At 40.6% G+C, this 12,524-nt stretch overlaps 1 protein-coding gene across 10 annotated transcripts in view; it reads left to right on the top strand.

Moving 5' to 3' along the window:
* Positions 1 to 12,524, top strand: part of LOC139762740 (major facilitator superfamily domain-containing protein 12-like) — a 201,602-nt gene that overhangs the window by 14,590 nt on the left and 174,488 nt on the right. For 8 of the 10 annotated variants that reach the window (XM_071687824.1, XM_071687816.1, XM_071687821.1 and 5 more), the window contains exon 2: positions 5,095 to 6,100. The exons of 1 other annotated variant lie outside the window; for it this stretch is intronic. In XM_071687824.1, coding sequence (XP_071543925.1) covers positions 5,942 to 6,100 — 159 coding nt within the window. In that variant the 5' untranslated portion in view covers positions 5,095 to 5,941. Of the gene's footprint in view, positions 1 to 5,094; positions 6,101 to 12,524 lie in introns of those variants that run through there. One more of the 10 variants, XM_071687826.1, reaches the window with a different exon arrangement.

Below are 12,524 nucleotides of genomic sequence, written 5' to 3' on the forward strand. Positions count from 1 at the left end.
GTTGGGCATAACTGTGTTCATTCTGTATTGGAAACCCCACATACTCATCATCACAAAGTTTGCTTCCTAAAACATGGAGGTGTTGTGCTATACAGTAGCTATTTTTTTTTCATACTTGTATGCCATTACCCATGTTAGCATGGTAGCACTAGGAACATAGGAAGAAAAGGCCTGATTCACTCACATCTATTCTCTAGCTGCCATGTATAGTGCACTGAAAACAGAGCCCCTTAGACACAAATTGGCTCCACAGACCTTTCCATGGTATTCCTCGGGCGCTTCATATGATTTGGTTCAGTTCATTGACAGTACATCTTCCACTGTGTACCACATTGCTCCGATTCACTGTCCCATGCACACTTTTCACCCAACTGTATGTTGATGTCCCAAGCACTCAAAATCTTTTTCACTATATTTCTCAAAAGCAGCTGTTACATATCTACTGGGGTTATATTTGCCCTGGTATGGAGTACTGCTCTTATATCTAGGGTGATTCCTCCTGTACTTATCTATAATCCAGTGTAGAATCAGAAGCCTTCCATCTCACTAATTGTCATCACCTCTCTTCATCTAACACTTTCTCTACACTGTGAAGTTGATGCTCTTAGTTTTTTTTTTTTTTTTTTTTTTTTTTTGCTTTGTCGCTGTCTCCCGCATTTGCAAGGTAGCGCAAGGAAACAGACGAAAGAAATGGCCCAACCCACCCCCATACACATGTATATACATACGTCCACACACGCAAATATACATACGTACACAGCTTTCCATGGTTTACCCCAGACGCTTCACATGCCTTGATTCAATCCACCGACAGCACGTCAACCCCAGTATACCACATCGCTCCAATTCACTCTATTCCTTGCCCTCCTTTCACCCTCCTGCATGTTCAGGCCCCGATCACACAAAATCTTCTTCACTCCATCTTTCCACCTCCAATTTGGTCTCCCTCTTCTCCTCGTTCCCTCCACCTCCGACACATATATCCTCTTGGTCAATCTTTCCTCACTCATTCTCTCCATGTGCCCAAACCATTTCAAAACACCCTCTTCTGCTCTCTCAACCACGCTCTTTTTATTTACACACATCTCTCTTACCCTTACGTTACTTACTCGATCAAACCACCTCACACCACACATTGTCCTCAAACATCTCATTTCCAGCACATCCATCCTCCTGCGCACCACTCTATCCATAGCCCATGCCTCGCAACCATACAACATTGTTAGAACCACTATTCCTTCAAACATACCCATTTTTGCTTTCCGAGATAATGTTCTCGACTTCCACACATTCTTCAACTCTCCCAGAACTTTCGCCCCCTCCCCCACCCTATGATCCACTTCCGCTTCCATGGTTCCATCCGCTGCCAGATCCACTCCCAGATATCTAAAACACTTCACTTCCTCCAGTTTTTCTCCATTCAAACTCACCTCCCAATTGACTTGACCCTCAACCCTACTGTACCTAATAACCTTGCTCTTATTCACATTTACTCTTAACTTTCTTCTTTCACACACTTTACCAAACTCAGTCACCAGCTTCTGCAGTTTCTCACATGAATCAGCCACAAGCGCTGTATCATCAGCGAACAACAACTGACTCACTTCCCAAGCTCTCTCATCCCCAACAGACTTCATACTTGCCCCTCTTTCCAAAACTCTTGCATTCACCTCCCTAACAACCCCATCCATAAACAAATTAAACAACCATGGAGACATCACACACCACTGCCGCAAACCTACATTCACTGAGAACCAATCACTTTCCTCTCTTCCTACACGTACACATGCCTTACATCCTCGATAAAAACTTTTCACTGCTTCTAACAATTTGCCTCCCACACCATATATTCTTAATACCTTCCACAGAGCATCTCTATCAACTCTATCATATGCCTTCTCCAGATCCATAAATACTACATACAAATCCATTTGCTTTTCTAAGTATTTCTCACATACATTCTTCAAAGCAAACACCTGATCCACACATCCTCTACCACTTCTGAAACCACACTGCTCTTCCCCAATCTGATGCTCTGTACATGCCTTCACCTTCTCAATCAATACCCTCCCATATAATTTACCAGGAAAACTCAACAAACTTATACCTCTGTAATTTGAGCACTCACTCTTATCCCCTTTGCCTTTGTACAATGGCACTATGCACGCATTCCGCCAATCCTCAGGCACCTCACCATGAGTCATACATGCATTAGATAACCTTACCAACCAGTCAACAATACAGTCACCCCCTTTTTTAATAAATTCCACTGCAATACCATCCAAACCTGCTGCCTTGCCGGCTTTCATCTTCCGCAAAGCTTTTACTACCTCTTCTCTGTTTACCAAATCATTTTCCCTAACCCTCTCACTTTGCACACCACCTCGACCAAAACACCCTATATCTGCCACTCTATCATCAAACACATTCAACAAACCTTCAAAATACTCACTCCATCTCCTTCTCACATCACCACTACTTGTTATCACCTCCCCATTTGCGCCCTTCACTGAAGTTCCCATTTGCTCCCTTGTCTTACGCACTTTATTTACCTCCTTCCAGAACATCTTTTTATTCTCCCTAAAATTTAATGATACTCTCTCACCCCAACTCTCATTTGCCCTTTTTTTCACCTCTTGCACCTTTCTCTTGACCTCCTGTCTCTTTCTTTTATACATCTCCCACTCAATTGCATTTTTTCCCTGCAAAAATCGTCCAAATGCCTCTCTCCTCTCTTTCACTAATACTCTTACTTCTTCATCCCACCACTCACTACCCTTTCTAATCAACCCATCTCCCACTCTTCTCATGCCACAAGCATCTTAGTACAGGTGTTATTTTGGACATTAATCTCTTGAGCTGTTCGCTTGTGTCCCTTCCCCCTCCAAGGCTTGAACATAAGGCACATATTTGGCTGCTGCTTCTCATAGTTTCTGTTTAGAGACCATCCAGTTGAGGATTGACCATTATGATACACCTTTCTCTTGAGCAGCCAAATTGAAATTCTCATCTTTTTATTTTTTCCTCTTCTATAACCTTATCTCTCTTTAAGATGTAGGTCTACAAACACCTATAGAACTGATTAATTTCTGCTCTTCTGTCTCTTTATTCCTTTTACCTGAGGTGGCATTTTATTAGGAGATATAATACAGCAGTTTCTTGTGGTACGCCTGATAGAAAATCATCAGACATTGTTTCTTATGCTGCCATCACAAAGTTTTCTTTTTGTTGGAAACTCCAAGTTTTTGATTAGCTTACCTTTGATATTTTGTTTTTCTACGTTTTTAACAAAATTCTTTAGTTTACTTATCAAGTGCCTTAGCAAGGACAAGAAAGACAGTATCCATTCTCTTTGCTTGCATTAGAGCTTTTGAATATTTTTATAGTGAACTGGTAATTAGGTTTTCTTTTTTTTGCGGCACAGATCTGTGGTGTCCTTCAGTTATATACTTGTTATTAATCAAGTGTTTCAATGTAGTTATTATCACTTCCTAAGGTGTACATTATGAATGATGTCCAAATCTGTTTGGCAGTAGCATAGATCCTCTTGCTGTGCATTGGTGACAATGAGTTTGGTAAAGTGTGTGAAAGAAGAAAGTTAAGAGTAAATGTGAATAAGAACAAGGTTATTAGGTACAGTAGGGTTGAGGGTCAAGTCAATTGGGAGGTAAGTTTGAATGGAGAAAAACTGGAGGAAGTAAAATGTTTTAAGATATCTGGGAGTGGATCTGGCAGTGGATGGAACCATGGAAGTGGAAGTGAATCATAGGGTGGGGGAGGGGGTGAAAATCCTGGGAGCCTTGAAGAATGTGTGGAAGTTGAGAACATTATCTCGGAAAGCAAAAATAGGTATGTTTGAAGGAATAGTGGTTCCAACAATGTTGTATGGTTGCGAGGCGTGGGCTATGGATAGAGTTGTGCGCAGGAGGGTGGATGTGCTGGAAATGAGATGTTTGAAGACATTATGTGGTGTGAGGTGGTTTGATTAAGTAATGTAAGGGCAAGAGAGATGTGTGGAAATAAAAAGAGCGTGGTTGAGAGAGTAGAAGAGGGTGTTTTGAAATGGTTTGGGCACATGGAGAGAATGAGTGAGGAAAGCTTGACCAAGAGGATATATGTGTCGGAGGTGGAGGGAATTAGGAGGAGTGGGAGACCAAATTGGAGGTGGAAAGATGGAGTGAAAAAGATTTTGAGCGATCGGGGCCTGAACATGCAGGAGGGTGAAAGGCGGGCAAGGAATAGAGTGAATTGGATCGATGTGGTATACCGGAGTCGACGTGCTGTCAATGGATTGAATCAGGGCATGTTAAGCGTCTGGGGTGAACCATGGAAAGTTGTGTGGGGCCTGGATGTGGAAAGGGAGCTGTGGTTTCGGTGCATTATTGCATGACTGCTAGAGACTGAGTGTGAACAAATGGGGCCTTTGTTGCCTTTTCCTAGTGCTACCTTGCACACATGAGGGGGGAGGGGGATGTTATTCCATGTGTGGCGAGGTGGCGATGGGAATGAATAAAGGCAGACAGTGTGAATTGTGTGCATGTGTATATATGTATGTGTCTGTGTGTGTATATATATGTGTACATTGAGTTATATGGGTATGTATATTTGTCTGTGTGGACGTGTATGTATATACATGTATATGGGGGTGTTTTGGGCCATTTCTTTCATCTGTTTCCTTGTGCTACCTCGCAAACACGGGAGACAGCGACAAAGCAAAATAATAATAATAATTATTTGAACATGAAACCTTGGGAGATACTTTGATAGGACAGTAGTTAGTTTGAACATACATCTTCAAGGAATGTCTTTGAAATGCTTGGAGTGAACATGAAGCTGTTGGAGAGGTTAACATAAAGTTATGTTAAAATTATGACAGAGGTTAACTTTCTTACTGGAGTACATTGTTTTCATGTACTATATATATAAATGTTACAAGAGATACTATTTATAATTGAGATAGATTTTTTTCGTAGATGAGAGTGAAGTGTATTGTCTTAGTCATGCTTTGTTTAATTTTCATTTTGCCAAAGTTACCATTGCTAGTCTCATATTGTTTGAATAATATTACCATTGCCTTTTTTTTTTTTTTTTCAGAAAACCAAAAGATAAACTCCAGCCAATCTACAGCTTGTCTTACCCTGTCCACAGTTTCTTCCTCTTACCCTGTCCACAGTTTATTCCTCTCTCTCTTTAGCTAATCCTACTCTATCAGCAGCATTATATACCCTATCATTTTACTTTGTCTTACCCTATTTACAGCTTATTACCCTTCCCTTGGGTTATATACCTTTGTCACAGCCCATTCAACCCACTGCATAGTTTAACTTACTATATCCACAGATTGTTTTACTATGTCTGTAGCTTATCTTACCCTCACCTAATCTTATTCTGCTTTTCCCAAACTTTTCTCGTACCTATGTTGGCAAGGCACTTTACACTATTATTACCCCCAGATTTAATAATTAAACTTTTCACTCTGGCATCAAGCCTCTCAATTTCATCATAGATTATGTCACACATTGAATTGCATTATTGTAGCCTTTTCAATACCAAGTTGAGATATGTAATATTTACTGTGTTGTCAGAGTATGTAGGTTCATATTGCTCATTATTACTTTATACTTACTGTTGTACTTACTGTTGCTAATACAACCAAGCAATACTTAACATACCCCACTTATCTCTTGTGTTCTGCTAAAGTGTCCATTCTTGGAGTACTAAATGATTTATTCTTTCCCCATCTATAGCTGTATCATTAATTACTGAGCCTCAGTAAGTCATAAGAAATGTCTTAAAACAGCTTTTTCACTCTGTTTCATACTTGCCTCCATCCTCAATTGTCAATCGTCTTCACTCTACATTTACTCTTTTCCTGTCTAATTCTCTACCTTAACTTGGTCAATCCTGAACTGCTGTATTATCATAACAGTACACCACGAAGATGGCAGGCCTGAGCGTACATACAAGGTTTGGTTATGGTGTGGGTCATGTTTTAAATGACCTTTGCTCAGCCATGTGGTTCACATACCTCCTTATCTACTTCCACCATGTTCTTCTCTTTAATAACTCACTATCTGGAGTTGTTCTACTCATTGGTCAGGTCAGTACTTTAAAGAATTTTTTGAAAGTATTCCTCATATTTAATTGTACAACAATATATATCATGATGCATGGGTCCCTGAATTTTGAAGGGGTACATTTGTAAGTTGAATTGTTTGCAAGTCAGAAAATATAAAGAAATGATGATAATTCACATAAAGTTATAGAGTAAATACTTATACCAGACTGTAATTACTTAGATATTATATTCTGAAATATATATTGTACATAAAAGATCATATGAGGCAACAGTTAAGGGAAATAGATGCTTATTTAAGTAGTTCCTTTGTTTGTAAGTATGAATAATCGATTGTATGTTGGACTTGGAATTGAATAATTTTTTTTTTTTGAGCTTGCTTGTGAGTGCAGATGTTTGTAAGTTGGATATTTGTAAGTTAGGGAGCCACCCCCACCCCTTCCCCTGTACTTTTAATGATGAGATTATGACAGTAATTCAGTCAGTTAAAGTCCTCTTTGATTAGTCTCTTGATTTAGAGTGAGAACAAGTAAAACCATAAATGCATGTTTTCTACATTGTCTGTTGTTGGCTTGAGTTCTTGAAACAGAATACACCCTGAACAATACCCCTGGGGCTAAAATTTTTAAAGAGCAATTTTGCACCATTGAATTAGCTGTGTGGAGAAGTGAGGTAATAGGCCCTCCATTTATAAACAAATCTGGACAGTATGGTTCCTTCGTATAAATGATTCATGAACAAGAGGGAGCATCTCAAGCATTTGTTCTTTCCAGCACAAAAAAAGTACGGTTTTGTAAAGGATGTTTAGTTTGTTGAGAGGAAGATATGAAGAAAATTGTGAATAAAGAAAAAAAGGGCATTAAAGAAACAAGATAAAGAAACCACAATCATTTCCAGAGGCAAGCACAGTGCAGGTAATGAATGGATTGGGTATGCTTGATCTAACTGGATTTTAACTTGTTACATAAGTCTTTTTTTCTTGAGTGGAGATGGTAGTGAGCTTAGTTTTTTGCAAGGTGATCTTTCCATATGGGTAAATGATGGTAAGGTTACCCAAAGGTTATTATAGGGATTTTGCATGTCATTCCTAGTAAATATGAGTGAGATATTGCCTGGTTCCTTCAGGCAACACCATCTCATTTTCATGATAATCCAGATTGTAGATAAGCCACAAAGAAAACAGTGTGTTTTTGTCCAATTCCCAAATACAGTATAACCATGCAGTCCTTGACTTTTGCTTTTCTCTCAGGGGTGGATAAAGTGTTTTGTTAACTCCTCCCATTTTGTAAAAATATAGTGTTGCAATATTTTGATATGAGATGAGGAAGAAAGAAAAGAAGGAAAAGGAAAGAAAAGAGAGAGGGGAAGAAGATGAAGATTTTTTTACCTTAACAAAAGTGTGTAGGGGTGACAGAGTTAACATTGAAATGTGTATGTGTAATGTTCCTTTTGATGTGATGTTCTTATTTTGTTAGTGCATTACTATTTTCCATGCAGTATGATAGAGTTGATAGAGATGCTCTGTGGAAGGTATTAAGAATATATGGTGTGGGAGGCAAGTTGTTAGAAGTAGTGAAAATTTTTATCGAGGATGTAAGGCATTTGTACGTGTAGGAAGAGAGGAAAGTAATTGGTTTTCAGTGAATGTAAGTTTGCAGCAGGGGTGTGTGATGTCTCCATGGTTGTTTAATTTGTTTATGGATGGGGTTGTTAGGAAAGTGAATGCAAGAGTTTTGGAAAGAGGGGAAAGTATGCAGTCTGTTGTGGATGAGAGAGCTTGGGAAGTGAGTCAGTCGTTGTTTGTTGATGATACAGCGCTGGTGGCTGATTCATGTGAGAAACTGCAGGAGCTGGTGACTGAGTTTGGTAAAGTGTGTGAAAGAAGAAAGCTGAGAATAAATGTGAATAAGAGCAAGGTTATTAGGTACAGTAGGGTTGAGGGTCAAGTCAATTGGGAGGTAAGTTTGAGTGGAGAAAAACTGGAGGAAGTGAAGTGTTTTAGATATCTAGGAGTGGGTTTGGCAGCGGATGGAACCATGGAAGCGGAAGTGAATCATAGGGTGGGAGGGGGGGCGAAAATTCTGGGAGCGTTGAAGAATGTGTGGAAGTCGAGAACATTATCTCAGAAAGCAAAAATGGGTATGATTGAAGGAATAGTGGTTCCAGCAATGTTATATGGTTGCGAGGCGTGGGCTATGGATAGAGTTGTGCGGAGGAGGGTGGATGTGACAGAAATGAGATGTTTGAGGACAATATGTGGTGTGAGGTGGTTTAATTGAGTAAGTAATAATAAGGTAAGAGAGATGTGTGGTAATAAAAAGAGTGTGGTTGAGAGAGCAGAAGAGAGTGTTTTGAAATGGTTTTGTCACATTGAGAGAATGAGTGAGGAAAGATTGACCAAGAGGATATATGTGTCAGAGGTAGAGGGAATGAGGAGAAGTGGGAGATCAAATTGGAGGTGGGAAGATGGAGTGAAAAAGATTTTGAATGATCAGGGCCTGAACATGCAGGAGGGTGAAAAGCATGCAAGGAATAGAGTGAATTGGAACGATGTGGTATACCGGGGTCGACATGCTGTCAGTGGATTGAACCAGGACATGTGAAGCGTCTGGGGTGAACCATGGAAAGTTCTGTGGGACCTGGATGTGGAAAGGGAGCTGTGGTTTCGGTGCATTGTAATATCACATGACAGCTAGAGACTGAGTGTGAATGAATTTGGCCTTTGTTGTCTTTTCCTAGCGCTACCTCGCGCACATGCGGGGGGAGGGGGTTGTTATTTTATGTGTGGCGAGGTGGCAATGGGAATGATTAAAGGCAAACTGTAGGAATTATGTATATGTGTATATATGTATATGTCTTTGTGTGTATATATATGTATACGTTGAGATGTATAGGTATGTATATTTGCGTGCGTGGACGTGTATGTATATACATGTGTATGTGGGTGGGTTGGGCCATTCTTTCGTCTGTTTCCTTGCGCTACCTCGCTAACGTGGGAGACAGCGACAAAGCAAAATAAAATAAAAAAATAATTAATGATTTATTTCTGTTCATTTTACTTTGTCACTGTCTCCTGTGTTAGTGAGGTAGTGCAAGGAAACAGACGAAAGAACGGCCCAACCCACCAACATACACATGTATATACATACACGCCCACACACGTACATATACATACCTATACATTTCAACATATAGCTACATGTACATACACAGACATATATGTATATACACATGTACATATTTATACTTGCTGCCTTCACTGCCTTCATCCATTCCTGTCACCACTCCGCCACACATGAAATGGCACCCCCTTCCCCCGGCGCCCGCGTGAGATAGCACCAGAAAAAGACAACAAAGGCCACATTCGTTCACACTCAGTCTCTAGCTGTCATGTGTAATGCACTGAAACCATAGCTTCCTTTCCACATCTAGGCCCCACAAAACATTCCTGGTTTACACCAGACGCTTCACATGTCCTGGTTCAATCCACTGACAGCATGTCGACCCCAGTATACCACATCGTTCAAATTCACTTTATTCCTTGACCACCTTTCACCCTCCTGTATGTGGAGACCCCCGATTGCCCAAAATCTTTTTCACTCCATTCGAACACCTGCAATTTGGTTTCTCACTTCTCGTTTCCTCCACCTCTGATGCATATATCCTCTTTGTCAATCTTTCCTCACTCATTCTCTCCATGTGACCAAACCATTTCAATACACCCTCTTCTGCTCTCTCAACCACACTCTTTTTAGTACCACACATCTCTCTTATCCTCATTACTTACTCGATCAAACACGTCACACCACATATTGTCCTCAAACATCTCATTTCCAACTCATCCACCCTCCTCCACACAACTCTAGTTAGCACCCATGGCTTGCAACCATATAATATTGTTGGAACCACTATTCCTTCAAACATAGCCATTTTTGCTTTCCAAGATAACGTTCTAGCCTTCCACACACTTTTCAACACTCCCAGAACTTTCGCCACCTCCCCCACCCTATGATTTACTTCCACTTCCATGGTTCCATCCACTGCCAAATCCACTCCCACATATCTAAAACACTTCACTTCCTCCAGTTTTTCTCCATTTAGACTTACCTCCCTCAACCCTACCATACCTAATAACCTTGCTCTTATTCACATTTACTCTCAGCTTTCTTCTTTCACACACTTTACCAAACTCAGTCACCAGCTTCTGCAGTTTCTCACCCGAATCAGCCACCTGTGCTGTATCATCAGCGAACAACAAGTAACTCACTTCCCAAGCTCTCTCATCCACTACAGACTGCATACTTGCCCCTCTTTCCAAAACCCTTGCATTCACTTCCCGAACAACCCCATCCATAAACAAATTAAACAGCCATGGAGACATCATGCACCCGTGCCGCAAACCAACATTCACTGAGAACCAATCACTTTCCTCTCTTACTACTCATACACATATCTTACATCCTCGATAAAAACTTTTCATTGCTTCTAGGAACTTAACTCCCACGCCATATACTCTTAACACCTTCCACAGAGCATCTCTATCAACTCTATCATATGCCCTCTCCAGATCCATAAATGCTATGTACAAATCCATTTGTTTTTCTAAGTGTTTCTCATATACATTCTTCAAAGCAAACACCTCATATACATTCTTCAAAGCAAACACCTGATCCACACATCCTCTACCACTTCTGGAACCACACTGCTCTTCCCCAATCTGATGCTCTGTACATACCTTCACCCTCTCAATCAATACCCTCCCATATAATTTCCCAGGAATACTCAACAAACTTATACCTCTGTAATTTGAACACTCACCTTTATCCCCTTTTCATTTGTACATTGGCAGTGTGCATGCATTGCACCAATCCTCAGGCATTTCACCATGAACCATACATACATTGAATGTCCTCACCAACCAGTCAACAACACAGTCACCCCCCTTTTTTGATAAATTCCACTGCAATACCATCCAAACCTGCTGTCTTGCCGGCTTTCATCTTCTGCAAAGCTTTTACTACCTCTTCTCTGTTTACCAAACCCTTCTCCCTGACCCCTCTCACTTTGCATACCACCTCGACCAAAACACCCTAAATCTACCACTCTATTATCAAACACATTCAACAAACCTTCAAAATACTCACTCCATCTCCTTCTCACTTCACCACTACTTGTTATTACCTCCCCATTAGCCCCTTCACTGATGTTCCCATCTGTTCTCTTGTCTTTTGCACTTTATTTACCTCCTTCCAAAACATCTTATTCTCCCTAAAATTTAACAATACTCTCTCACCCCAACTCTCATTTGCCCTCTTTTTCACCTTTTGCACTTTTCTCTTGACCTCAAGCCTCTTTCTTTTATACATCTCCCACTTATTTGCATTTTTTCCCTGCAAAAATCGTATTGATTGAGAGGGTGAAAGCATGTACAGAGCATCAGATTGGGGAAGAGCAGTGTGGTTTCAGAAGTGGTAGAGGATGTGTGGATCAGGTGTTTGCTTTGAAGAATGTATGTAAGAAATACTTAGAAAAGCAAATGGATTTATATGTAGCATTTATGGATCTGGAAAAGGCATATGACAGAGTTGATAGAGATGCTTTGTGGAAGGTACTAAGAATATATGGTGTGGGAGGCAAGTTGTAAGAAGTAATGAAAAGTTTTTATCGAGGATGTAAGGCATGTGTACGTGTAGGAAGAGAGGAAAGTGATTGGTTCTCAGTGAATGTAGGTTTGCGGCAGGGGTGTGTGATGTCTCCATGGTTGTTTAATTTGTTTATGGATGGGGTTGTTAGGGAGGTGAATGTAAAAGTTTTGGAAAGAGGGGCAAGTATGTAGTCTGTTGGGGATGATAGAGTTTGGGAAGTGAGTCAGTTGTTGTTCACTGATGATACAGCGCTGGTGGCTGATTCATGTGAGAAACTGCAGAAGCTGGTGACTGAGTTTGGTAAAGTGTGTGAAAGAAGAAAGTTAAGAGTAAATGTGAATAAGAGCAAGGTTATTAGGTACAGTAGGGTTGAGGGTTAAGTCAATTGGGAGGTAAGTTTGAATGGAGAAAAATTGGAGGAAGTAAAGTGTTTTAGATATCTGGGAGTGGATCTGGCAGCGGATGGAACCATGGAAGCGGAAGTGAATCATAGGGTGGGGGAGGGGGCGAAAATCTTGGGAGCCTTGAAGAATATGTGGAAGTTGAGAACATTATCTCCGAAAGCAAAAATGGCTATGCTTGAAGGAATAGTGGTTCCAACAATGTTGTATGGTTGTGAGGCGTAGACTATGGATAGAGAAGTGCGCAGGAGGGTGGATGTGCTGGAAATGAGATGTTTGAGGACAATATGTGGTGTGAGGTGGTTTGATCGAGTAAGTAATGTAAGGGTAAGAGAGATGTGTGGAAATAAAAAGAGCATGGTTGAGAGAGCAGAAGAGGGTGTTTTGAAATGGTTTGGTCAC

This window comes from Panulirus ornatus, chromosome 44, assembly GCF_036320965.1.
Source record: "Panulirus ornatus isolate Po-2019 chromosome 44, ASM3632096v1, whole genome shotgun sequence".
Taxonomy (NCBI): domain Eukaryota; kingdom Metazoa; phylum Arthropoda; class Malacostraca; order Decapoda; family Palinuridae; genus Panulirus; species Panulirus ornatus.